Source organism: Acanthaster planci, linkage group LG15, assembly GCF_054643075.1.
Source record: "Acanthaster planci isolate LZ-2023a linkage group LG15, COTS_SCS, whole genome shotgun sequence".
Lineage (NCBI taxonomy): Eukaryota > Metazoa > Echinodermata > Asteroidea > Valvatida > Acanthasteridae > Acanthaster > Acanthaster planci.
Window position 1 is genome coordinate 4,559,367 of NC_141791.1, and position 26,239 is coordinate 4,585,605.

Consider the following 26,239-nt stretch of genomic DNA (forward strand, 5'->3'; position numbering starts at 1 on the left):
TTATATTTGGAGGTGGTTCCATTACATTAAAGATGAAATACTCACCTTCTATTTCCTGCAGAAAGTCAACAAAGTATGAAGCCACGACTTGCGGATCATTGTTTGTGTGTGCTACCCTGAGCCATAATATTCTCCTTGAAAAACTGCCGGAACATCAATTGGAATTATGGTCGGAGTGGTTTAACATGTAATAATCAGGATGGTTTTTGGAAAACAGTCCTTAATTTTTGGAACGTACATTGCATTGACAATACGCCTCAAATCAATGATCTACTCTTACTGCATTACTTTGAATGAAATGGTTGACGCAGTTTAACAATAAATAACAATTTATACAATATATGAAATAACACTTGATATGCTCATGTATTTTAACATAGAGATTGTTGAATTTGAACAATTTTGCTAAGACGGGTTGAATTTGTATTTTTCTATTTCAAAACTAAACACAGATAATTGGTTGCCACTTTTCTAGTGAGCATCAAGTCTCATCTCCTGGGGAAAAATGAACATTGAATTTAATAGCCCTAATGACTACTGGCAATGTTCTTACCCATCTATGGCTCCATGCAAAGCAAATCCATAAACCTTTAGCTTGTCATGCTGATCGACGTGGATTGCATAATTCGGGCCTTCATTGACATAGGATCGTCTCCTCAGTCTAGGTCTTCCACGTAGTTCTACCCCTTCAGGGTCTAGCATGCGTTGCCCTTCAAGGACGACGCTCCTACCAAAAAAAATCCCACACTGTACGATGTCTAAAAACAAGAGTAAAAAAAATGGAAACTAGACGAGAAACGTATTGAGTCAGTAATTGACAATGTTTTATTCTTGTCGGTCTACCTTGGAACAATGATGCTATAGCGTGACAACATTCTTCTTGCCATGGCCCGGCATCCCAGATTGTGGCCACTGCCTTGTAATTCAGCCTACGAAGAAAAAGTCGTTAAATAAATAAGAAAGCAATTATCTTGTTGGCCTATTTGGATTTCCAAAAGCATCGGGAACTGAAACGTTCGTAGGATTAAACTAATTTACAGTTGATAACCACCACAACTGTATGCGTAACATCTTCTAGCATATGAAATACAGTACTGTAACATAGAATCATGTAACTCTACTTTTGAACACAGAAATTACTCTACATAAAACCTACTTACAACCCACTGCCGTGCAAAAAGTGGAAGAGGACATGCACCAGATTTTATGATTGAGGGCATACGAGCAGTGAAACCCAACAAAGGAATATTCAGTAAGTAAAATTGTTATATTTAATTAATTTGGTACAATAATAGCGGATCAAGAAAGTACTTGACACAACCACTGCTTGAATGAAACTTGCATACAAAAGAAATGTAAGGCGAGATTTCAACCTAAAGTGTCTCTTTTCTCACTGCTACCGTATTTCAAGACGTTCTGTCATCCTTACCCGCAAACTTATTCGGAACCTGTTCCGTGTCAAGTCGTCAGGACTTCTTCTCCTAAGATTCAATTTGCGGAGAATTCGGTGCAGCGTTCTCAGGCTGACAGTACAAGGAATAAAAACATATCCATCTCTATAAAACAATGCACACGTGTTATTTCCACGCATGGGCCGGAGGATAGCGATACTAACCGTTCAAAGTCTAACTAGTACATGTACATGTACACAAATACTACAGCTATAGGCCAACACTGACGTCATCCATGTCAGCATATACAAATAAAGTTGGCCAATACCTGATGGTTACTTGATGACGAAGGACCAAAATTGAAAGAACCTCATCGTAGCTGTAGCCTGCTTCAAAGTAATGACGAACCAATCGGTCTCGTTGTAGGATAGTGTCATTGCCGTCATTGTTGAAAGCATGTTGTGGTTGTAGCAACGTATACATTTCTGCTCAGGTCGGAGGCTACAGCATGTAGGCTACAGGCTGTGTTATACCAGGCAAGGTATGGGACGGAGGGGTACCCCCTTACCTGTCTAATCCGTATACACACTCCAGACTATTGTTACCTAACACATCCCCCCTAGAAGTCTGTAAAGAATTTCTGAGATTCCGATTAAACAATGACCAACACAAAGGCAGGGGTCTCTCCGTCCAATAGCTGGCTTCAAATGGGCTGTCTGGAGGTCAAAGTTAATACTTTTCTTCCACAAATGCGACGCCCGTCAAAAAAATGCGACGCCGGTTAAAAAGTGCGACGCCGGTTGAAAAATGCGACGCCGGCTGAAAAATGCGGCGCCGGTTGAAAAATGCGACGCCGGTTGAAAAATGCGACGCCCGTCGAAAAATGCGACGCCGGTTGAAAAATGCGACGCCGGTTGAAAAATGCGACGCCCGTCGAAATGTGCGACGCGTCGACGCCGGTTGAAAAATGCGACGCCGGTTGAAAAATGCGACGCCGGTCGAAAAATGCGACGCCGGTTGAAAAATGCGACGCCCGTCGAAAAATGCGACGCCGGCTGAAAAATGCGACGCCGGATGGCACATATGGAACACCACACATAGTGCTGTGCAAATCATGTGCCCGATCCGTACAGCTAGCTAGCTTTCTGTGATCTGGCTTCTGCAGAATGCATGTACATGTACTAACTTATTACTATCTTTGATACATGTACATGTATACACTGTATAGCTTCATACATCTGTGCTGCGCACGTTGTGCAGCAGTGCGCATATAAATAACGCCCTAGCTACGCCCTCATATTCGTACGTGAAGCGATACTCATATTGTATTACTGGGCTTGTGCACAAGCAGCCATTATTTCCCAAAAGAGGTTCCTGTCCTTACTTGGAGGTCAATTGCCGGCGCGGCCAGCGCAGCTGACCCTGATTGTATATTAGAATCAATGGTATGGTCCGTTGCGCAGCCTTAGATTCAGTATGCATGAGTGTAAAGAGGCATAAATCACATTCACAAAGCCACTACCATGAGTACACAACTGACAATCGCGTAGGCAGGGCTACGTAGGTTCAAGGTAGGTTTGATCGGACACGTGTGGCGGTGGGCTTGGCCTGAAGGCTACACCTGTAGTTTTACATACCTGTGGTGAGGGTCGTTAAAATCAGTACCATTGTCCATACATTGCCAGTGAAGTGGAAACTGCTGCAGCTGTAGGCTTATCTCAGTATCTGCTTATTGCTGATACTACTAGATGGTAAGACAGTCGCTTAATTTTTTTCTTTCATTTTGTGATGGGGGGGGGGTAGGCCTACGTACATGTACGCCTGCAAGTACAGCTGGTTTCATGGCTTTACGGGGGACAAATTAGTGTACCTAAACTCACACACGGTATGAACATTCCTGTGTTTGGCTGTAGTGAAGGAAACAAAACAAAACTGTTTTTTGCACTGACTGTGCACACTCTGTTAAATATTAGTTAAGCTTGATATTTGTAGATGGTTCATTCCTTGACTGTTGCCCTTCTGCATGCAGATTTACCCCGACCCCCAAAATGCCTGCCAACATTTTTTTTTTCAGAAAGATTGGTTAACCTTGTGTGGACAGGGGCAGATGTGGGGGGGGTGTGGGATGCACACCCCCTCCCCTTTTCACTAATAAATGAATAAAGAAAACAAGAAGAAAACGAGAGAGAAGAAAGGGAGAAAAAAAGAGGGGCCATTCTGCCTGAAATTGCATCATGGAATAACTAAAATCCAAAAATGCCCTAAACACCATGCAGTAAAAGCCCATGAGCATTTCAACATTGCAGTTTCCGTTCACATCCCCCCTTTGGGAAAATCCTGGATCCGCCCCTGCTGGACGTGGCTTCAAGTAAGGATTTGCACAACCTACATGATCACGTATGATGATGTGGTCCTCATGTTCACATACTAGATAGGTTAGCATGGGTCAGCTACGTGTAGCTGTGTGTGTGCATGAACTCTCATGCCCTGGACTTTGCCATCCATTATGCAGAGCCAATAGAGAAAGACAAGATGGAAAATTTCGATGCACGGCAGCTGCAAAGTCTCTGCAATGATGTGGAGCACTACATTCTGTGCACCCAGCAGTATGAGAAGCGTGTGGCCTGGCTCCCGGACTACATGAAGTGGGTCAACAGGTATCTGGCACATCAGGTGCTTGACAAGCTGGATGTTACTTTGCTAGAGGGGGAATCTCTCAGGCTCCTCGGTGTCGGAAGTGGGGAAGGTAGGTACTGGTTTCTTTTACCTCTTAGCAAAGTTTGTTTCTCATTTGAAACAAATTAATGTGATTGGAGGTAATGCAATTTGGCAATGCAAATTAATGCACTCTCGCCTGCACCTTTGACGAGACAGATCACCAAAGGATCAAACCCCCCCTCCAAGAATTTGCTGAAATCAGATCAAAAGTCAGTAATGGCAATTGCCACAAAATGAAATGAAAAAGGAAGAATAGAGAAAAAGTACCCAAACCACTTAAATACAATTTTTAAAACGACAAATATAGCTTCGTAGCTTTTGCTTTCGAAATGTAGTTGTTATTTTCTTGCACCTTACACTGTCCTCTGACTTTTTGAAAAGGAGCCGTTGAGTACCAGCTCTTGTCCCATATTCTCACTAAGCATCCCAGCATCCACAACACTGTTGTGGAGCCCAGCCAGACCCAAGTGGACATGTATAAGGACCTCATCAAGGCAAAGGCGGCAGAGTTGGATGGGGTCAAGTACGACTGGCACCTGCAGACGCTCGGAGAGTACCAGCACCACAGTGAGATGTCTTGGGATAAAACTAAGTTTCATTTCATAAGTGCACTGTACTGCCTGTACTACGAGCCAGATTTAGATGGCGCCCTGGCATATCTTTACAGCAGACTAGAGCCAGGAGGAATCCTGCTTGTTGGAATGGAAACCGGTATGTGGTCCAAAAGCAGGTCAATCACTTATTGATGGAATATAGCAACAGCTCTTTTGCAGAACTGCTTGTTTTCAAATGAGATCACTGCCAGTTTCATAACTCCATTGGGCCACCGTAAATGTTGAATCTTGAGTCACTGTGTAACAGTATTTGTACATTTCATAGTGCCTTTGTCTCTTGAGGCTGTGACAATGCTGTGTAGTTACTTTTGCTATAACAACTGGACATGGCACAGGGAATTTAAAACTTCTACCTTCCAAAGACAAGTCAAACCTTCACTGTGTGCATAAAACCAAATCACTGCAGCCTGAAGGCAATGTGTACAAACAAACTTGTCAGTAGTCATGGGGACCAAAATGTGGTTTGGGAAGACAAATGCCTTCAGAATTTGCTCCTAATTTGCCTCGTAGAAGACATTGTCCCCTTTAACCATATGCTGCCCGGTTCAACAAGAATTTGCATGACGAGTTCGCAGGGGATTTTCAAGATATTCAAAAATTCATGACTTCACTTACTGGACATTTACACCCGCACAAATGACTGTCTGTTTCTACTCTAATCTGAAAGGCAACATCTATTGACACCTGAGTATTTTAGCCAGGCCTGCCACCTTGTAAAGAGAGCCCGGATTGTGCGGTGTTGTGTAATTTCCTTTGTTCCTGAAATTGGCCAAGTGCACTGCTGGCATCTTTTCAAATGCGGCCTTATTAGTGTGCAGCGGTGTTGTGTCATTAATTCCTGGAGCGCTTTTGTCCCTGGTGATAATCCGCTTTCCCTGAATGCCACAAATACTGTTTCAGAGCAATGACAGATTACCTCCGCTGTTGACAACTGAAAAAAATGTTGGCAATTCCCAGCAGCTCGGTCTTTTGCTCAGAGCACGGTCTTTTGTTACAAGGCCCAGCTCCTTTGTCCCATATTGGGCACCCCTGGCTATGTGTATAAACCTAAGGTCTTCGGTACTGGGAAACCCAGCACGAAGTGGTTAACATGATGAAGGCCCACTTACAATGTGTCTACATGTTACCCATGTACTGCGAATATACACGTACATGTACAACGACATCAACATGAAAAATGTGGGTTGCACTTATCCATCAGTGCTGAATGGTTATAGGCACACATATTGATACCTTTTTCCCTGGTTTCAGGGTTTTTCATCAGATTTTCCTGATTTTGAGATTTTTCAATGATCTCTTTTGAAATCCGGAAAATCTTGTGTTTATCATTGTGGTGTTTTTAGGGATAACAGTTGATAAGCATAAGAAATGGGCTTTTAAGGCATAATAACATATTTTCATGTACACTGTACATGTTGGGAAACACTAATTTTTACCATAGACTCTACACTGCTGTGGGACCTCAAAACCTCATGTGATTATTTCGTAGATATTTCATTTTCTTTCAATCTCATCCCTGCTTTGGAAGAAGACCACAAAGTTTTGTTTGCTTTTGCAGAGAACTGTGACATGATAAAGATTGAGAAGCAATTCCAGTTTGCTCAAGATGAAGTGAACCCCCTCTTTTGCACTGAACATGTCTGCACCTTCTTCAAGAAGCACAACATCCCATACGTCATCTGCAACCAGCCTGATGACCAGCGCGACTTTGACATCACTGACTGCTTCGATGACACATCTGACGAGGGCAGCCTGGTGCTGGACTTCCTTTCCAACGTCCTTCACTTCCGTCAGAGCGTCCCCCCGGCTGTGCTGAAGGAGTTCCGTGATTATTTGAAGAGCCTTGTGACTGTCCGGGATGGAAAGGTATTCCTGTTCTACGATTCAGCTTATATTCTGGGCATAAAGAACAAAGTTCCAGCCGTGTCCAATGCCTCATGCCTCTGACATGGGAAAAAGAGCATTGGAATCATTTTACTCAAATGTTAGTTTTTTTTACTCTTTCTGGAATGTATAGAGTACCAAAGTGAATGTACGTCACATGCACAGTTATGTGTGTAAAAAGGCATTAACGTTAGAACCAGAGCCTGAACTTCTACACGTGCCTACTCCACTCGTTTGCACTACACTTCCTGGTTCAGATGATGTCATGCTTCAGTATTAACCGTGTCTTTTAAGATCACTCGCATTTTGTGCTCTTGAATCATTTTCTCAGGACAGTAGTGTAGATATATAACTTTGAACACATAGTATGTGTGTGTCCCGCATAAGACAAGGCTGAAGGCCAAGTGATGTGTGGGATTCACTCTTGTAAAATTGCACATCATTAATCAAGCAAACCTGTCTCACTCGCAGTGAATCATACAACTCTGAATTGTGTCACACTAGGGGCACAATATACGTATGTACATGTACTTACCCTTGGAGCTGCATAACACATGGAGTATGACATCAACTGTGGCTAATAGATATATTGCATGATTTGTTGCCATGGGTTGACCAAAAAAATCAGGATTAAGGACTGAAGGTTATGTGGAAATGTACAGCATGTCCCTTTGAAGATTGTGCTAACAGATTTTGTCTATTTTAAACATAGTGACCACTGGTGGTATTTATTTGTTTTTAAAGAGGACACTCGTGGCTTGACGATGCTTTTTATTTCATTCATATTCGCTAAGGGCAATGAAGAGCCATGCCTCCGTAAACACAGGAAATTAATAGTGAGCTTGTGACACTTTCAAGTCTGATCACGAGATTTAACTGAAATTGTTAAAAAGGTGCATTTCTTCATTGCAGTTTGGTTTTCATACAAAAACCCTGAACATTTTTATACACATACATACATGCGTTTGACCTTGCCAAATTGGCCACAACATCAAGTTTCAACTCGTTTAAACATCCTGGAGGTTGAGTTATATGTATTAGAATGCAAATATACAAAAAATAATATAGAAAGTTCACAGGAGAAATACACATTAGAGAATCTAGTCGAGGTAACATAGTTTTTGTTTTCACAATCCTGCATGCGCATTCATTTTCAATTAATCTAACCTAACCTCTGAAACTGTACATGTGTAAACTCTTTATCAATGTTTACATTTTGTGCTGTTTGTACATGTATGTACATAATGTGCTATGAAGTTGACAAATGCCACCGTGCTATCAATATGTTACATCTCAGGACTACTGGTATACAACTGTTCACATTCAATCATGTACAATGAAGCACTTGTATCGTAAAATACACACATATACACAAACTGCATGTAGTTCAAACCATAAGAGTTACTATGACCTGACTGAGACCTGATGATGACTCCATGGCTTATAGTCTGGTGCCATGCAACATTTCTTCAAGCTCCTGGAGTGAGTGTGAGAGTAATTTGGAGGTGTAACTCGATAACATTTCCTTGACAGTGATAAATGAACACCCCTGTTGCACACTTTGTGGTTGTGAGACCCAACAAACACACAACCTGTGTTTCCACTTAAAAAGAAAATCACATAGGAACTGTGTCGTTGTTTATTAGAAAAAATTGCAACAAAAATGGGCCAGTCCCTTGCCTAATTTTTTTTCTTTCCTGCACAAGTTTAGAAAAAGCCCTATGTTCTGTTCTCAAACAGACATACATGTACTTGTAGATCTCTAGTTTGATATTTATTTTTTAAAGCCGGTTGGCTCAAAATATTGGCTTGCTCTAGGGAGTTTTTATTTACCCACCACCATCTGTTTTCTGAATATAGACATTCTGTAACTACTCAACCAGTGAATCTGCTGGTAGGATATGTTATATGAATATGTACATGTAATGTACACTACCAAATACGACTTTGTCAGCTGTTAACTGGTACAAATGATATTAAATTTTCTTGGCTTCTGAGATGTTAAGTTTACATACATGTACATGTATGTATTCAGGCTTTGCTCTTACATGTGCTGTACATATTGAATATACTGCGATGTCAGTAAAAGGGCAAAAATTGATATGTAATGTTAGAAATCAGTATGCAAATAAAAAACAATTGACTTTCGTCCCGAACAAACATCAAGAACCAACTCAAAAACAAAAATTACCCTCCCATCTGCTATATTTTTTTATATGTCATAGGAAACCACAACACAATGCACGCAATATAAATACATGTATATCCCACTGTGTAGATGAAGGATTTCTTGTACAGGTTTCTGTTTCTTTGGATTGAAAAACAGCAACTAAAGGATTAAGTGTGCTAAACCCCCAAATTTTAAATGTCTCTCTTACAGGGATCAATTGTATATTTCCTTATTTTTTTTAGAAATATGCGGCAATACCACTACATGGTTCCATTATTTCTATTGAAGCATTCATTGGAGGATTTGTAGTGTTTAATATCTATGACAGCTTACCTATTCCCATTGGTCGAGAGCCCATCACATGGTGTGGCCAGTCTGAAACGGTCAACAAAACACCAGCCGGCAACGAAAGTGGCCCTGAAAAAAGACTTACACATATGTGTATTCCTGTGCTACATTGCATTAGTGCTTGGAGTGATGCCACTATCTTGAAATGTACATGTATTTATGTTAATCAAAAAAGCTTATTTGTTTTGAAGCCCAGGAAATAGGAGTAAGAAAATAGTTGTTTTTAAAATCATTTTAAATTAATTGTAATTTAAAACTATTTAGAAAGAGCTTCTCGACCAAGTCTAAAAACTTTATGTAAAGCATGAAACCTTGTAGCAATATATATGTATAGTGATATAAACCTTTCTTATGCTACATACATGCAACAAGTGCCATTTTTATGGCTGGCTGTATTTATACAAAAACACCACCAGAATAATTTATAAACTATTAAAGACCCTTATGCAAATATTCAAATATTAACTACATGTAGTAAATGCTGTTATTGAGTGCTAAACGAAAATACCTCCACTTATAACACCAGTAATGCCAAATGGGTATTTGAGGCAGAAATTCATGCCAAGAATGTATTTCCTGAAAACCTTGGATGTCCATAAAAAATGGCGGTCAGTGTTTAACAGAAGAAAGGCTTATTCTGTTTAATGTACATGTACGTCCTGTTAGAAATATAAGTTACTTAAATTATAAAAGTAAGTCATTTCAAAAATTCACACCCGTCAGGTTAAATTTGATTATGTGTTCTTGTAGAAGTGTTGTTTTGGTTGTCATTGAAAGGAAAAGAATTTTCAGGTGTTGATAAATTTCAAACTGTTTGCTTTTGGGGCCATTATAGTATTGAGACATTCCTCCATTTTCTGCACCAACAGCCAGGGATGTATTGACTTGAATTAGAGAACAAGGCTGCCTCTGGCCTCTAGAAGACATGAAATAATATCCCATTGTTCTCAAATGTCTCAGTCTGTCCAGCATTGTCACTTGAGCTGAAGTAGGCTATGTTCACATTCTAAATCACCTAATGTGATTATCATACAAACTGGAAATGTTCAAAAACAAGTTACACAGAAAAGAATCAATTTACTCTGACATGTCTGTGCATACACAACCATTCACCCCCCCATGTTTGTCATCTTTGTCTACATGTATGTGGCGCTAGTAGTTTTAGTGCATTCACATGTTGTACAGCTTTGCTGCCAGCAGACACAACAGAGCCACACTCAAATGGCCCAAGTCAACTTGGAACCAAATTAAAATGATGTGGTGAAGGGAAATCGGATGCAGAAAAGAATGAAAATGTTCATTTCGTCATCGGGGCCTTCAAAACAATTTCTAAAAATTCTTAACCTCAGAGGCTTGTTTCCATGAGGCTAGTATCTCCACCCTGAGTCCCTTCCCAGTGGTCATGAGGATCTACGGTGGGAATGAGCTTGTGGTATATGTTGCCTGAGACCGGAAGAAGGGCCTGATGGGGAGGCCTGAACCTGTTCAGCTTGGAGTAGTAGGCTGCTACATGCTGGTTACTGGCTTGTGGTGCTACGTTGTGCCTCTGGAGGGAGGAAAACTGGTGTGGGATTACAGAGGGAGCTCTCTCCAGTGCCCCATCAGACAGCCGGTGCTGGGCTGAGAGAGGGTGGGCCATGAGCCCCTTCCGTGTGCGAACTTTGATCACGCACTGGTCACTATCATTCCCTCTCCGGTTTATGTCCTCGTCTGATGACGCATCATCCTCTTGCGTGAGCAGTGTTATGGAGTGGGGAAGTGGGCTCTGTGGAGTGCTCTTGTCAGACTTGAGGGTCAAGGGATGGACTCCACCAGAATCTGTCCTGGTCACAGTGAAGTCGTCCACCTCAAAATACTGGGGGAAGGTTATCTTGCAACCGGACGAATGTACGAGGTCACTCTCCGAGACTGAAGTGCGGACACCAGGGGGCCTCTCCTTACGTGTGACATCTCCCAGTTCCTCATAAATGTGGACATGGGAGAAATGTTTTTCGGAGGGGGTTTCGTGAACTTGTTTAGTCGGAGGCTTCCATATGTGGATTGGTGCTTTGCTGGATGCAGATGGAGAGTGGAGGTAAGATTTGTTTCTCCACTCCTCAGGGCACAAGGAAGCCTCCTTAACTGCATCCTGATCATCACCCTCTGGGATCATAAAACGAACACTGCATGGATCTTTGCTGGGCTCCAAGCCATCACTAGCTGGAACGTCTGGCAGTTCGGGCTGACTTGCCAGGCCCCCATTTGATGGGGAGTCCACAAGACACTCTTCACCCCCTCCATGGTTTGGCAACCTTGGCATACTGCTGATTGAGATTCGTTGGTATTTGTGTCGCGGGAGCAGCCCCGGCAGACAGGGATCTATCTCTCAGACTTGAAGGAGGTGGATCTTCATTCTGGTCAAGCCAAGCTAACTCACCATCTGACATATTGGTCAGCTGGTGAATCACAGATTCCACACTTTCAGCAGCGAGCTTTGTGAAAATTACAAAAAAAGGTAGCTTCCTTTACTCTGCCACTTTTTGTTTGTTGTTTGAGCATAATAAGAAAGTAAAATTGAATACCTAATTGAAAGAAGGTGCCAACTCCAAATAGACATTTTTGAGTTCAAAAGATAAAAAATGAACATTATTTGAAGGAGTTGCAAAGGAAATCAATTCACCCTCAAAGGCCAAAATGGTGAAGTTGGGCCTTTTGATGAGGTTTTAACTGCAGAATAATGCTGCCAGTGTGACACATAATTGTGAATATTTCCAAAGATATTGTCTCTGGCGGTGTTGCTAACTGACTGTTTTAGGGACCCCCAACATTGAGAAAGATTTTATCGCAACATGATGTAGTCATGGCTTTGAAATCCCATTTCGGACTAGGACTGATATCCGTGCACAAACTGTACATGTATATGATATCACTGCACTACAATTAAAACCAAATTCATTTTTTTTCTGAAAATGATCAAACCATGGAATGTCCTCATGGCAGTGGTCAGGACATATCGGTACTGTGGAAGGATCGAGCCATTACTTGGTAACAGATTTAATTTTACATGCATGTACTTACATGTAGTTTTACACGTAGCAGACCGGTGCAAGCGAGGAGGAACTCACAGACATAAACTGCACCAATTCCAATATGGAATCAGCACCACACCTTATGTTGGCTAATGTTGCTGTGCTCAGGGCACTTCAACAGCAATGAACTCAACAATGCATTTTTATTGGGAAAGCCCCCAGACATCTTCGTAATCCACCATGCAGATGAATGGTACAAACAAGGGGTACAAAACCAGTGCCTTAGCTACACCTAGAATCTCATATAATCCTCCAAAACCTTCAGGAAGATTTCGAATGATCTGGGAGGATTGATGTAATTTTTTTTTTTGGGGGGGGGGGAAGGGAGCAGCTATCATTAAATCATGTTAAACACTAAGTATGAATGGTGTGCACTTGAAGGTGGCTGGTGGGTCACAGATTTTAAAACATGTCTTGTACAATTGTTCATTTGACAGGTTGAAAAACAAAGTATAGCCAACCTTGTTGGTTGTTTCATAGGAATTCTCCAAAGGCTTTGTGGCCTGGTGAGTGAACATGCTGTCATGTTGGTCTATTTCCACAGGAGTGGTTGGAGATGGAGGGCTAGGATCTGGATTTGGGAACAACAAGAGCACACGCTTGTTCAGTAACATCTCAAAATATGGGGGGCTTGATGTTTCGATCCAAGCAGAATCTTTCTCAAGATTCTGTAACAGTTCTGAAACAGTGCAACTGTCTTCACTTAAGCAAAATGTCTTCAAAGCTATGCTGGGAACGCCCAGCATTCTCAGATGGTATACACTGCTCCCACAAAGGGGTCACTTTTTTTTTTTTTGGTCATTTTCACAAACAGCACTTTTTGGGGACACCCATCCCCATCTGGAGAGTACAAACTGACTAGAAAAAAATCATGATTTCCCTACAGTCAGGAAGAGCATTATCAATATTTCTAATTATTGCTGATGAGCATACACACCCTCCAACCCTTTTCCCCTTCATGTAAACTTTTGTATGCTCATGAAAATGGTTTCGCATATCACACGTTGAAGGCATACTTATTTGGTGAGGCCTTTTTTAGCCAAATGGCAATGAGTTGTTCTTAATGTCCATTAAAAAATGGTAAACTAGTTTCATTGTGCTTACTACACACTGATGCTGTACTCTCAGGTAGCATGAGATGTGTGGCCTCCCTCTCAGGTTCATCCAGCATCACTTCTCTGTAAATACATAAGAAAAAAAAAGCTCTTGCTGTGGAGGGAAAGAGGTGGAACTGTGGGAAGATCCTATTGGAAGCTCATTGATAAGAGGCTCCACATCCTAAGCAAAGACACCAATTTAATATTTATCACTCCTGTGTTATGGATTATGACCTGGATGCTAAAAAATACAAGAGTAAAATATTCTCCGTTTTGTGGAGTTCGTAAGGGGACAGGTGGAGAAAACGTAGGCAGGAGGATATTTTGGAAAATTTTGTTTCCCCAAGATATTCGTTCCCTCAAAATCATTTCAGTCCCTCAATATAATTATTTCCAGAGAACTGATCTCAAGGTTAAAGCAATCAAATCATAAAATTGCAATTCAAAAACTCTTATATAAAACAAAAATTACATTTAACTTTAACAGAGAAATTTTTTTCGGAATTGACTTAATTAAAATTAATTCTATCACCAAGTTGTTCTTAGTATTATTGTGTAACAGCTTCAGTTTTAGGGATCCAACTAGTCTCACTTGGTTCAAGTTCATAATAGCTGCCCGTCATTCCTCAAATGGACCACCCAGCATCAACACCTATTACGTGTTACATTGTATTATTTTTATTGGGGTTTTAAACACCTCATCATGTTGTTAACTACATATATAGTAAAAGTTAACTAATGAGTTTCACCAAGTGATCTTGAAATGAACAAATGGTCAATAGTGAGTTCGACTCTGTGTTTGAGCATAAACAGGTTGAAAACCATTTTGACACGGACCAACTAGCCCCAGACTTATAGGGCCATTGTTCTAAGGCTGTAGACCAACAAGCCGCCTAAAGTGTAGGTGGTCACCTTGAACTTCCATATAATTATTTTTGGGGAACAACAAATTTTCCAGGGAACGAATAATGTATAATCCAGTAGGTTGGAAACGAGGCTGAAAGACAAAGCGATGGATTAATTACGGCCATTCAGTGGACGTTGTCATCCTTCGTGTTGCGCCATCAGTCGACAGTAATTATATCTATATCTTGTTGATCAGGGTGCAGTCACCAAACCACCCTTTCTTTCTAAATCATTCCCATGGAAAAAAACGGTTTTGACAAGAAGATGTAAGCTCAGAGAGTTCCATGAAGCAAAACGTGCTGTGCCGGTCAAAAATAACAAAGAGTGGGTGACAATTGACAGGTGCGTAAGAGACACGTTTTTTCCCAGCAGGAATGATGCCACTGCGCAATTGAGGGAAGTAATATGGCACTTACGATGCTTCTTGCAACTCCACCCCAATACGATCCATTCGGTTAACGGTGTAGGTATTCACGTTGCGTCTGCAGTACAGCCGGTCCAAACCGATAGATATCCCGGGGATGAGGACGAAGATCACCAGGGCAACTACGACCCAAAACCCGGCGAAAACCGCAGTTCTCATTATTCGGTCCCAGTCGTCGTGAGGAATCGGATCCATCACGAATGCTACAATATGCAAGGAAAGGAGTCACTTACAAGATCAGCATCATGACGTCTTTCAGCTTCCAAAAGTTATTAGATACATGCTTTCACATAAAATGAAAGAACACCAACGCACTGAGCGAGGACTATGCAAAGGTATATGTCCGGGTTTTAATTTTAAAAAGGAAATACCCTCTGTAGGCCTCTCTCTCTATCTATACATATATATATGCTCTATTTTTTTTAGCGTTTAAAAAGGCCTATAATTAGCCTCTCCCTTTGGAAGGGCCGTAAAAGGAGATATAATTTCCAAATTGTTTGGGGCCCTGAAAAAATGGCCCCTCCGAAAAAACAAACAAACAAACACCCCCAACAAACCAACAAACAAACAAATAAAAATGGTTCTGGACCCATGTTCGTGGTAAGATGAGAAATACCTGATTCGGATGTCCCAGTGACCTCCTCCTTTGTGGAGTTTTCGGTGGTTGAGGTCTCAGTTGTGGTGGAATTAGTTGGATCCCTGAAGAAATATAAAACATGCCCAAAGGAGGAAAAATAATAACTGCCCAAGACCTTTGCAACTTATCCAGACTTGTCAATTTTGCTAACTGTCGATACCACTTTTTGCCCTTAACCACTTCCACAATTTTCAAGTGAAAAATAGTAACCCCCACATTTTGTTTCGACACGGAATTGTTATTAAGATGAATGAACATCATTAGTTTGCCTCTTTAAACAGTGTGTTAAAAACTTAAAAAATTGCGAATTATTTATGTGTCTTATAATGAACCAGTTCAGCATTAAAGTGTACTCGATACTCGTGCCTATTTAAATTTGCGTATGGCCGTGATGAAAACTACATGAAGTGTGCACGTGTTGGTGTGCCCGAACTGCTGATTCATGCAAATGCTTCTGTTACCAGACTAAGTGCTCCTGCCACTTCTTTTACCACTGTTGTGACATCATCCTCGTCCAAAAGCATTGGCTGTTCTTCCTTGAAATCTGATAGATCAAAATTGACTAAAGAGGCACAGAACTCATGCATATTTGTTACACTGAATTATTACGTCGAACACCATGAGAAACGTTTTTAACGAGTACACCATTCTTGGCGTTCTCTACGAGATGACGTTCTCAATAAACTTTTCGATTTTCTGCAAAAACATTTTTCAGACCTACATTTAAAGTGAAATACATTCCTTTCATTTCACTTAGATTTACGCTTGTAATGTCTTGTTCATTTTGATAGATATTCCTTCCTTTATCCTGCTTCCTTTATCTTTATTTCATGATTTTTCGTCATTTTTACTTAATCTTTAGATATTGTCTGTGACATATATTTTTTCATTTGTCTGCAGTTCGTGTTATCTGTTTAAAAATTGCACTAAGCCGATTTATTTTCAGTTTAACCTGAATTTAACTCCTTTCTTAAAATTAACATTTTTAATTTAACTATAACGATGACAATTCGCGCACAGCGTATAACTCTGCACAAAGATTAATCGTTTGGAAACTTACCTTTATCAATGCTTCCCAAATGACATTCAAAATACACGTATTTTCAATCGATTCCTTGTTCAGAGAAGAGAGTGAACTGTGGTTCCAAATTAGCTGTTTACCAAACTTGCAAGTTTGTCGTGTAAGAGGCCTTCGTATGACTCTGTGCGAGTCATATCGATTCACAACTCGCATCCAGCATATTTCCACAGCATAAAACAGACATATAAATCCATTTGGACTCACAAGGTAAGGAGGACAAGTGTGTGCGCCCTTCGATCCACATGGGGACGACTGCATGTCACTGTGACTTGATATGCGTGCACCATGCAGTTGAACAAACAAAAAAGACAGTTGTGCGCCACATTGAAGGAGTAAACCTTTTGTTGTCACAATTGCTAGGCAAAGCTGGACAATGGACAAATTGGTACACACATTTTTGTTCTGTAGGCCACACATTGGAGAATAGTGGTGTGCAGCGGCGCATCCAGGGTTTGGTGTGGGGGGGGGCAAATTCAAAAGCTCTATACTCAAAAAGCCGGGGGGGGGGGGGAATACGCCACTGGTTGTGTAAGATATTGTGTGTTGGTCATCGTTTGATCGGAATCTCAGGAATTCTTTACAGACCTCTAGGGAGGATGTGTTAGGTAACAAGAGTCTACAATGTGTATTGTGATTAAATAGTTATGGGGGCTACCCCTTCGTTCCATATCTTGCCTGGTAAAGAGGCATATGAAGCAAGACAGGAGACGGGGGGGGGGGAGTGCCATCGGTCTCATTCCTTGCTGGATATAGTGTGAGGGACGTGGTTTAAGGCTAACTGGGACAACGATGAAAAAATGGAGATTCTTTGATTCGAATGAGTTCGGACGCGAACTTAATACTTCGACAGATCTGAGGAATTTACTCTGGCTCTGACACCGAGTTTTTTATGGTGTTCCATATGTGCCATCCGGCGTCGCATTGTTCAGCCGGCGTCGCATTTTTACATAACACACCGAGGATCCCGACTTGAATAAAGACTATAATCGTCACTGTGGAGGATTAAGGTGGTAAAGTTCCCACATTTAAGTTGGTTGGGAAGACTGGTCTCCCTCAAGACTAACAATAAACCATTTTCTGCAAGGAAACTGTATCTTGTATTTCCAGTTCAATGAGTTCAACGATTTACTACAGTGACTTGACAGCGGAACGATTAGTTGAAAACTCACTGATTGGCCATCGCAGAGGTCGCAATGGGCGTATTCGTGTTTACTGCCATTACAACGTTGTAAAGATTCCACGTCAGGCTGAGTAGCAGAAAACGCGTCATCTCGGACTTGTCAAATCAATACCTGTAGAGTCTGAAAAATAATTCGTTGATACATTGTTTCAAAATCTACTGGAATAACTTGCTACTAATCAGATGCATTTTCTGTTTAATGACCCGTCATACATGAGACCTCTATGCGGTGTACTTTTCGTACAATTTTTCTAAATTTAAAGACCAAAACTCTGAAACAAAACTGCAATGTTAAGTGAAAAAATTGGTAGAGGTGCACTGGTATACGTTTAGTGGTTTAAAGTGGCTCATTCCCACACGCAAGGAGTTCGGTTTAAAAAGTTTTCTCTACCATTCTGAAACAATAGTGTGATGGACAAATTTCCCACAGTCGGCATCATATGATGGCCTCTACCTTTCCAACAGGACATCGACATGGTGGTTTATTGCTTTCATCTTTGTCGGGTAACTCAGGCAATTTTCTCTAAGTATGGTTGCATCTTTCAATAATTAAGGGTTTTGCCCTTACTCCACGTATATTTTTTATAAACACTGTATACTCAGTGCTTGTCCGAGAAAAAAAAATCTCAAGCTCATTTGGGTGGGACTCGAACCCACGACCGCCTGCTCATTAGTGCAGACGTCTTAACCACTCGACCACCGAGCTTGCTGGAGTTGGTTGTTCGGTCCGAGCATGGAGCTATCAATCACAAGGAGTTAGAACGAAGTCCCTACAGAACGTACTCCGATTAACTGCTCCTGTCGGCTCCGTAGACAAAGTGCGGTTACCAGCTCCATTGTTGAAGTCCCTAGACATTCTTTGTACACAGGGATCGCCACCGCCAAGTAGCTGGTAACCCACAGACTCGCCATGTTTCGCTGCGGCATACTGGAGTAAATAAATGATGGAAAAGATACACGAAGAAATGCGCAGTTCTCCTCAGTAGTCCTCAGGAGTCAGCGAGTGCATGATCTTTGCAGATGCGCTCGAAAATTACAAATCAACGGTGGTTATTTGGCAAAAGTCAGACGTTTCTAAAGTCAGCCTATGACATTTTGCGTTTCTGGCGGTAGAGAACAAATACCCAAAATATGAACTGCGATATTTATATCATAAGTCGCAACCCTAGTGGTTCCTACGGTTAAAAGAAGGTGGAAACATGCCGCAGGGATGCATTTGACAACATGGTGAGCTTTCATGCCGAGACAGTTGTGGACAATGACAGAAAGGACAACGAATCCTCCCATGTTTTTGTGTGTTTTTTATTTTCCTCTGGACCAACTACATTCTCTCACTTTTCTCGTGCCTATTTTTTTGGAGAATTTGTATTAGTTAGTAATTCTGTTTATTGTTAAGAGGGACGTTTTGGGCATGTAAAGACGTAACCAGACTTTCATTGTCATTGGAATATCAGAACAATCACTAAAATTGTCGAAATTTAAGTCTCAGATGACCATGGTTTCCGTCTCGAGGCGGTCATGTTGAACATACAGAAGTGTTACGGACATGCATGCGCGGTACCCACGATCCTTTGCAAATGTAACTCCGAGGATTTCTTGTAGCCTATAAGCGGCGCGGAATTTGTTTTGTCCTTGCAGCACGTGCTGTACTGACGGTGGCCATCACTGACCCTTTTGATCACTGTTATGTGCTGACTCCTTGTGTTTAATAGCTCCATTGTCTGAGTCAGGTGTAGCCGCGGGTACTGCGTAACTATTGTTAAGATGTACTTTGCGTCGCGGAGATGTTAATTTTAATAAAGGGTTTTGGCCTTGTGGGTGTATCACTGATAGGGAAAAAATGCCCCCTGTCCGGTCACAGCTTAAGCATAGGTCGCGCAAACCCTGACGGTTTTATGCTGACAGCAGTCCTGTACCGGTAAAAACAAGAAACAAACGTACTTCGATATTCCTACGTTTTTACATGTACAACTATTTTCTTTTAAATGTCTGAAAACAGCCTCCTTCAAATCGACGTTTAGTGCCATCATTATCTATTGATACTGACAGTAATGGTTCGAACAGAATGAATTATCACACGAAATACGTAATGCCGCAAAACTTGAGTTTTCCTTGATGCTTTCCTTACATTTTTCTAGGCAAGCTTGGGATTACAGAGTCGACATTGTATCCCCATTGCTTGTAAATAAAATATTCCAAGATTGAATCTTACCTTGCTGACAGATCCGTGCCCTTCCAGTTGTTATTGCAGTGACAGAGCAACAGGACTACGAAGCTCACAAACACAACTCATGGAAAAATCAATCAAGCCACTTTTATCGGGAAGTGAAACAAACTTTACTCCTGCCAGTTGAGACGTGTGACCTTTAGTGCCATAAAAACGAAAAGGGAAAGCACGCGTATATATTTAACTTTAAAAGGAAATTTAATTATAGAAATAACAACACAAGAAGGAAGTGGATGCATGAATAAATCAGGCAACTGGGCTATTCGAGAAAAAAAAAAACAACAAAATTCTGCCCTTGTAGCAAGACAATCTATCTTAGCTTTTTTGGGGAAATGTAAAGTTAAAATAGCGCTAGTATACAAAAAGAACAGTTTTAGATCTAAATCTTCTCTCTATTGAACCATAGAGGGACCCAATGAACCGACCTGGAAGTTGAGGCTGGCTCTGTTCTCTCTGCTGGCTCTAGCTCCCGTATTCTACGATTCTTCTTATCCCCTCACACTACAAAACCCGTGATGTTAAGTTAGTGTCAAATTGGCACAATCGGCATCCACACAAGTTTTCACCACAGTCTAGGCTGCGCAACAGCTACTTTGCTTGATGGCTTGCTAATTTGCGCATGTAATGAAAACATGTACATGTATAGGCAAGATTTTTAACACACCGTCCTTCAAACCGATTGAAATGAAACTCAAAACGTTGTGGTCTTAATCAGCGTACATTGGAATGGTAAAAGAAAGCGAATCGATTACATTTCTTCAAACACTCAGATGATATAATATACAGACGATTTCCAATACACATAATATCGCTTCCCGTTCAAACCTCACAACTTAAAACAATCACGCCCTATCAATGAGTCAAAGAGAAAGAGAAAGTTCATATAATCTTTTGATGTCGTGAGTTTCGTATGTTCAGGAAGTAAGGGGGAATGCTAGGCAAATAAACGATACTTATTGTTTTCTCGCTTACTTTTTACACGTACTTGTGTGTATGTGTAATGGCTACGTATTCCATTGTTGACTTGATTACTACGGATTTGTTCCACGTGAATCACTTTTTTTTGGGGGGGGGGATAAAACACTCACTAACAAATAACTGTTCAACCATTAACAGTTGAAGAGGGTTTTTGAAGTATTTTTAAACATGGTGTCTTTCACCCCCTTTCATCTCTTTCTGGATCTCTTTCGCTTTACCTTAATTAGGTTTTCTTTTTTCTTTCAGAGGGGCAAATGTCCCCCTTACCACGCCCACATACACTTGCAAAAAACAAAACAAAACAAAACAAAACAAAACAAAGGATATCACAGAAATAGAAAGCAAAAACAAATGAAAAGAAAGTAAACATGCAAAGACATGTTCAGCAAAACTCACAAAACATAACAGATTTATTATTTCATTCGGAATGACCGCAATGTCAAGTATAACGAGTACATGTATATGGAGAAAAGACAGCAAGCAGACCGGTGATGCTCTTCAGAATGAAATTACACGTATGGTCTTGAAAAGGAAACGTACGAATGGTGACTCCACAATAAGCTCAGAAAAGGATCTGTGAAGTTCAGAGGAAACTACCCGCAACATAAGCTAACCTACATTGCTGAACTCTGAGAGACGGATACTTAGAAAAAGCTATCACTTTAAAAGAGACTTTAACCTAGGATATAGAATAAAAAGTACATAATGTACATCGTGTATGCTACATCTTTGGCTAAGAAGATACATTTTACATGTACATAGAATTATCTCAAATAAATTACTGTGTCTATGTATATTACTAGGTGCATTTAAAACAATGGCACCTGTAATAATAACAACTGAGAATGCTCACGTACATACACACGAGCGCAAAAGGATTCCACAAATAGGACGCATACTAGCCCCACCGAACTGCAGTGATATAAACAGTTTCTGTTGTGACATCTCATGAGGTCTAAAACGAAACCCTTTTCTTTAACTTCCTGGATATTCGCATGAACTTTTGAATGGTCAAATTTGCTTCCATCTGAAAGGGAGCAGACCGTTTTGGAATAAAATCTGGCTATAAAAAGTAAATATAACATCACTTAATGGCAAGCACTGCTGGAATTAAGATTTAAAAGGGTAGGGGGGAGAGCGTGGCTTAAAGGGAAAATGGGGGAGGGCAGGCTTAAACTGCTGTATTAATCAAACGACTGGGTTATACACATCATGCAGGAAGGACATAAACTATACAGTAACCAGCCAACCTATACACAATCTGTGTTGCGGCCCAGGCTAGTTCTGTGCAGACACGGATCCTAAGACTGACTCCCGCTACATGTAGGAAGCATCAAGGTTATAACACCCCAAATAAATAAATCAATACTGAATAAGGTTTGAATTCCTCCAATCAACGGTAGCAAGGTTCTGGGTCCAAGACTCAGGATAAGGCCGAGGGAGAACACGTGACTGTCAAAATTGGTGTTAAATTATACAATAACAGGGTTAGATCGCGCAAGGCATGGTGGGAACCAACATGGTGCGGCAAGATCGCACCCATGGGAATGAGGGTGGTGATAAAAGATACTGTAATCTAGTACTTTAGTGCTCAGCTTTAATCTGAGTATGACCTCATTTACATACAAAGGGTAATGAAATTGGTCCCCTTTTGCCTTAACATTTAGATTTGTCTGAATTATTACAAAGTACCATTTCTAAATTCAGGACATTCTGCCACAAATTTATGCTGATATAACACAGTGAGCAATGAAGCAGCCTTGTTTAGTGAATAATTATTCTACTTCTGACATAAACTTTCATTACATGCATTACAGGAACCTGTAAATAGAATGATTTCATTTCTGACTCTAATAGGTGACAGTACACGAAAAGGTTCCCCTGCCAATCCTTTTCACTTCCAGCCTGCTGAAATTTATTAAAAATTATATTTCATTAAGTAGTGCACATTAAGAAGTCTATTTACAGAAAAAAATATTTTTTTTTCTATCAAGGCTAAGTAAATTTTTACAAATAAAAAAATTAAATAATTTTTTAAAAGAGAAAACTGAATACAATTGTATAGAGTAATTGGGGGTTATGAGTTGAATTTGTTAAAAAAGAGTACAATGCATTTACATAGTAAATCTACAAAATACACAAGTGCGATCATTAACTTGAAAATAGCATCTGACTGAATTCCATGCCAAACTGAGGCACATCTAACTTGCTGCATGTGCAATGCAGACAGGGTTCTGTCAACATTTCATTCACTTGCTCATGCTGCACTTCGCTCTGATGCCTTCCATTTCAAAAACTGAGCAAAGGGTCTTCGATCGGAGAAGCTGGGTTGATTTGTTTTAGTAGTAGCTTTACAGTTTGTTAGATTGGATGCCGTTAATCTCAGACTGCTTAAAGTGTTTTTGAATAAATTATCAGCTATCAGCATTTGAAAATGCTCAGGGTGATTTTTTTAGTGTGGTGTCACTTACTTTTGACTCTTGTATCAGTGCAACTTGGACTTCAGGGAACTATGCCAAGATGGAATCCATGATAGTTATTTGATCATTTCCACTACACAGCTCTTGATAAATTCTGCCATATGGATGCATATTGTAAAGGGATAAGAACATGGTATTACTGGACAAGAACATGGTATTACTGACTGCCGCAAGTACAATTACAGATATCAAAGATGTCTGAACTTCTGTCAGAGAAAGTATGACGTTTTGTGTAATGTCTCTATTAAACATAAGATTCCTCTGTAAACTCTACATGGTCCAGTTCATCCAAAAAGCTGAGGGAGTGGCGCTTAGCTGTGAGGTGCCGCCAATCTTGCCGGGACTTTGTGACGGCCTTCTCCGTCTCCTTGCATACGGCCATCCCGTTGACAGGGTCCGTGCTCAGGAAGTAGTCCTGCATGGTGCTCTTGGCCTGGGGTGACAGGCTGCCTTGTTCTGCTCCTGCCGACTGGGCCTGGGATGAGAAGGGGGAATTTGTGAAAGAGCGGCCGCTGCTAGGGGACATCTCTGAGCTGGTGGAGATTGCAGAGTCAACTGAATCAATCCTGGTGGCCTTTGAGTGGAGCTTGTTTTCCTCCATGCTCCTGGAGCGGGTGAAGTTTCTCACAGACCTGGTGGTACTTTCTTCCAGGGTCCTCTTGGGTGTTGCACTGTGGTGAGCGCGGGGACTTTGTGCAGTCAGCGTTGCCTCTTGACCGTAAAAGAGCCGGGTTTGGGGAGACTCCTCGTCATTTGGGGCAGTGCGCTTGTCACTTAGTGTCCTCTGGACACCAGCAACCATCGCATTTGCAAATGACTGTGTTCTCCCATCGGCTCTGGCTGAACGGTCGCTGGATGTCCGGCGCACTTGCTTAACCTCCTTCAGTTGCAAGCTGCTGGGGCTGGTGCTGAACTGGCGTAGGCTCTCCATGTCCACAGTGCCCTCGTCGCTGGACTCTGAGTCAGAAATGTGGAAAATGATGCCACTCTCCACGATGGGAGAGGTCTTGGTCGGAGACTTTGAGTAGGGCGAGCTGGGCAAACGGCAGAGGGGCTGTGATCGTGAGATGTTACAGGTCTGGGCACCGCTTCGTCTTCTCCGCGGCTGGGACTCCTCGCTGTCAAACATGGGAGCGTCCCCCTTGTCCAGGGAGTGTGACCGATGCTGCAGATGAGCCCGACGATGCATGGTCTCTTGGTAGGAGGGAGGAGAGTCCTGTCTTGAACTATCATGAAAAGATGATTGGTTTCTTGGACTTGAGACACTCTGACTGTTTCTGGACACGTCGTCGTTGGCATCGTCTGTGCAAGATTGGGAGTTTTTGATCTGCTCATCGCTCAGTGACCGTGTCATAGTGGGATTACTCCGACCTGGCATCATTCTCCGAGTATCTGTATGGCCACTCTTGGACAAAGACAGATGTGTTGCATCTCGGGGAAAAAACTCCCTGGGTGGTGTGTTAGTTTCTGGGAAGGTTACGCCTCGACGGTGACCATCTGGCGACAGTTTCCCTAGGGGTCTTGAGGACGATATACGAGGACGCCGAGATCTTTGCTGAGGGAGGGGTGATGATCTGTTATCCATGATAGGATGCCGTGGGCTACTTTCTTTCACTGATCTGCCCACCATGTCTGCATGACTCAGAGAAAGTTTCTCTGAGGAGTCAGCAGAGAGACCCTCTGATGAGGATGTTGACGGGGTGTCGTGCTTGACAGGTGTGGCCTTCTTGTGGAAAACAGTCAGTGGGTTGTAGAACTTTGCTGGCACGGAAATCCTCCTCTGCTTGTGTCTCTGGCTGAGGGAGTTCTTCTCACTGGCAAGTGAGGAGCTTGAATGTCCCATTATTTCCATGCTGGCTGTAACTGACTTAGCAGAGGAGTCCATGGATGCTCTCTCCGTCTCAGCCTGTTGGGACTTCTGAGACTTTAGGTAGTCCTGCCGTCTCTTGTCCAGGGCCTTCTTCAAGCCATCACCCTCCGGACCTGATTCCTCGTCTGGTAGGAGGTCACTGAAGAGCTTGAAGCTGCACTCTTCGCTCAGTTCTCGGATCATCCGGACGGTATCCTCACTCAGTTCTACCTCATTGTCTGAACCCTCAGGGCTGTTGTCCTCAGAGTGCATGGCAGAATGGGACTTGGTCAGGACATAGCGTTTTCTGGGCATACTGGTGTCGGGTTCTGACACCCTCCTCACGTAGGCCACCTCGGGTCGCAAGTATGCTGGCTCTACGTAATTCCCCTCTCCTTTCTCAATAGACGATGAACTCCGTGTGTGCTTTATGCCAGGCACTGTGGGGCCTGGGCTGCTGCTGCATCCCAATCGGTCCTTAGCATCTACACCTGAGTCAGTGGTGTCTGTTGTGTCTGACTCGGGGTACAGCTGATTGTCGCTGGATGTGAGCACAGAGTCCCGGCTTAGCGTGGACGGGGACAGAACAGGCAGGGTGCTGGGCCAGCCCTCGTTGCCCGACAGTTCTCGATCTATGCTGTCAAGGGAGGAATCATCGCGCTTCATTCCGCCCGCCTCTCCTGAGCCATGAAAGCTGTCTGAATCACCACTTGAGTCGCGTCGATTAGGCTCTGGTCTCTTAATAGGAGGTCCTCCAAACAAATCAAGGAGGTCTACACCAAAGATCTCAGGGGCATTGTTGACCATGAACTGGATAATCTGTGGGACCTTCTCAGTTGCTTGAACCTGTATAAAGAAGCCCAAAGAGAAAGGGTTGATAAGAATGACTGAAACTTCAACTACAGAAAAATAAATACAGCAGGTATTTCAAACTAAAGAAATTTAATCCAAACTCCCTTGTACATACGTGCAAGAAAGACACTAATCACTCAATAAACTACTGAGCCACTTTTTATTTATGTCAATCTGTGGCTATAGTTCTGCTTTTTGCCATCACTGCGATAACAAACCTTAGCCATGGAAAAAAAAATTCCTCATGGGACATGGCTGAACAAAAAGTGCTTGTTGTCGCAGACAAATATTTAAGCTTTGGCTTCAAAAGAAGCAACAAGTCAGGTCAACCATGG

General features: G+C 41.9%; 2 protein-coding genes, 1 long non-coding RNA gene and 1 pseudogene across 13 annotated transcripts in view; 1 reads left to right on the top strand and 3 right to left on the bottom strand.

Annotated features, from left to right (window-relative positions):
- Window positions 1-54: 54 nt before the first annotated feature.
- LOC147796606 (uncharacterized) lies at window positions 55-2,253 on the bottom strand. The gene is made up of 3 exons (XR_015427804.1): window positions 844-2,253; window positions 554-727; window positions 55-143 (listed from the first exon to the last, which is right to left on the bottom strand). It is a non-coding gene; the product is annotated as an uncharacterized LOC147796606 (long non-coding RNA).
- A 270-nt stretch (window positions 2,254-2,523) lies between these two features.
- LOC110985102 (histamine N-methyltransferase B-like) lies at window positions 2,524-9,978 on the top strand. 3 transcript variants are annotated; one of them, XM_022245869.2, is made up of 4 exons: window positions 2,524-2,836; window positions 3,904-4,137; window positions 4,491-4,820; window positions 6,282-9,978. In XM_022245869.2, the coding sequence occupies exons 2-4, from the start codon at window positions 3,924-3,926 to the stop codon at window positions 6,668-6,670; spliced, it is 933 nt and encodes a 310-aa protein (XP_022101561.1). In that variant the 5' UTR covers window positions 2,524-2,836; window positions 3,904-3,923; the 3' UTR covers window positions 6,671-9,978. The 3 variants fall into 3 exon arrangements, with proteins under 3 accessions (XP_022101561.1, XP_022101559.1, XP_022101560.1); XM_022245867.2 differs by having other exon boundaries at window positions 2,525-3,142; XM_022245868.2 differs by having other exon boundaries at window positions 2,526-2,962.
- Window positions 7,466-19,897, bottom strand: LOC110985098 (uncharacterized; annotated as a pseudogene). The gene is made up of 7 exons (XR_015427803.1): window positions 19,731-19,897; window positions 17,508-17,639; window positions 15,237-15,319; window positions 14,613-14,823; window positions 13,298-13,371; window positions 12,655-12,764; window positions 7,466-11,596 (listed from the first exon to the last, which is right to left on the bottom strand). The product of XR_015427803.1 is annotated as an uncharacterized LOC110985098 (transcript).
- A 1,207-nt stretch (window positions 19,898-21,104) lies between these two features.
- The window catches only part of LOC110985084 (uncharacterized), a 131,073-nt gene continuing 125,938 nt past the window's right edge, over window positions 21,105-26,239 (bottom strand). For all 8 annotated transcript variants that reach the window (XM_087146172.1, XM_022245830.2, XM_022245832.2 and 5 more), the window contains one exon: window positions 21,105-25,898. In XM_087146172.1, coding sequence (XP_087002298.1) covers window positions 23,448-25,898 — 2,451 coding nt within the window. In that variant the 3' untranslated portion in view covers window positions 21,105-23,447. The remainder of the gene's footprint in view (window positions 25,899-26,239) is intronic.

What these genes read in the sequence shown, in the direction of transcription:
- LOC110985102 (XM_022245869.2), top strand. Translation starts at nt 3,924, where the DNA reads ATGGAAAATTTCGATGCACGGCAGCTGCAAAGTCTCTGCAATGATGTG. An exon ending in CGGTGTCGGAAGTGGGGAAG is followed by an intron (nt 4,138 to 4,490) that starts GTAGGTACTGGT and finishes CTTTTTGAAAAG; the next exon opens with GAGCCGTTGAGTACCAGCTC. An exon ending in GCTTGTTGGAATGGAAACCG is followed by an intron (nt 4,821 to 6,281) that starts GTATGTGGTCCA and finishes TTGCTTTTGCAG; the next exon opens with AGAACTGTGACATGATAAAG.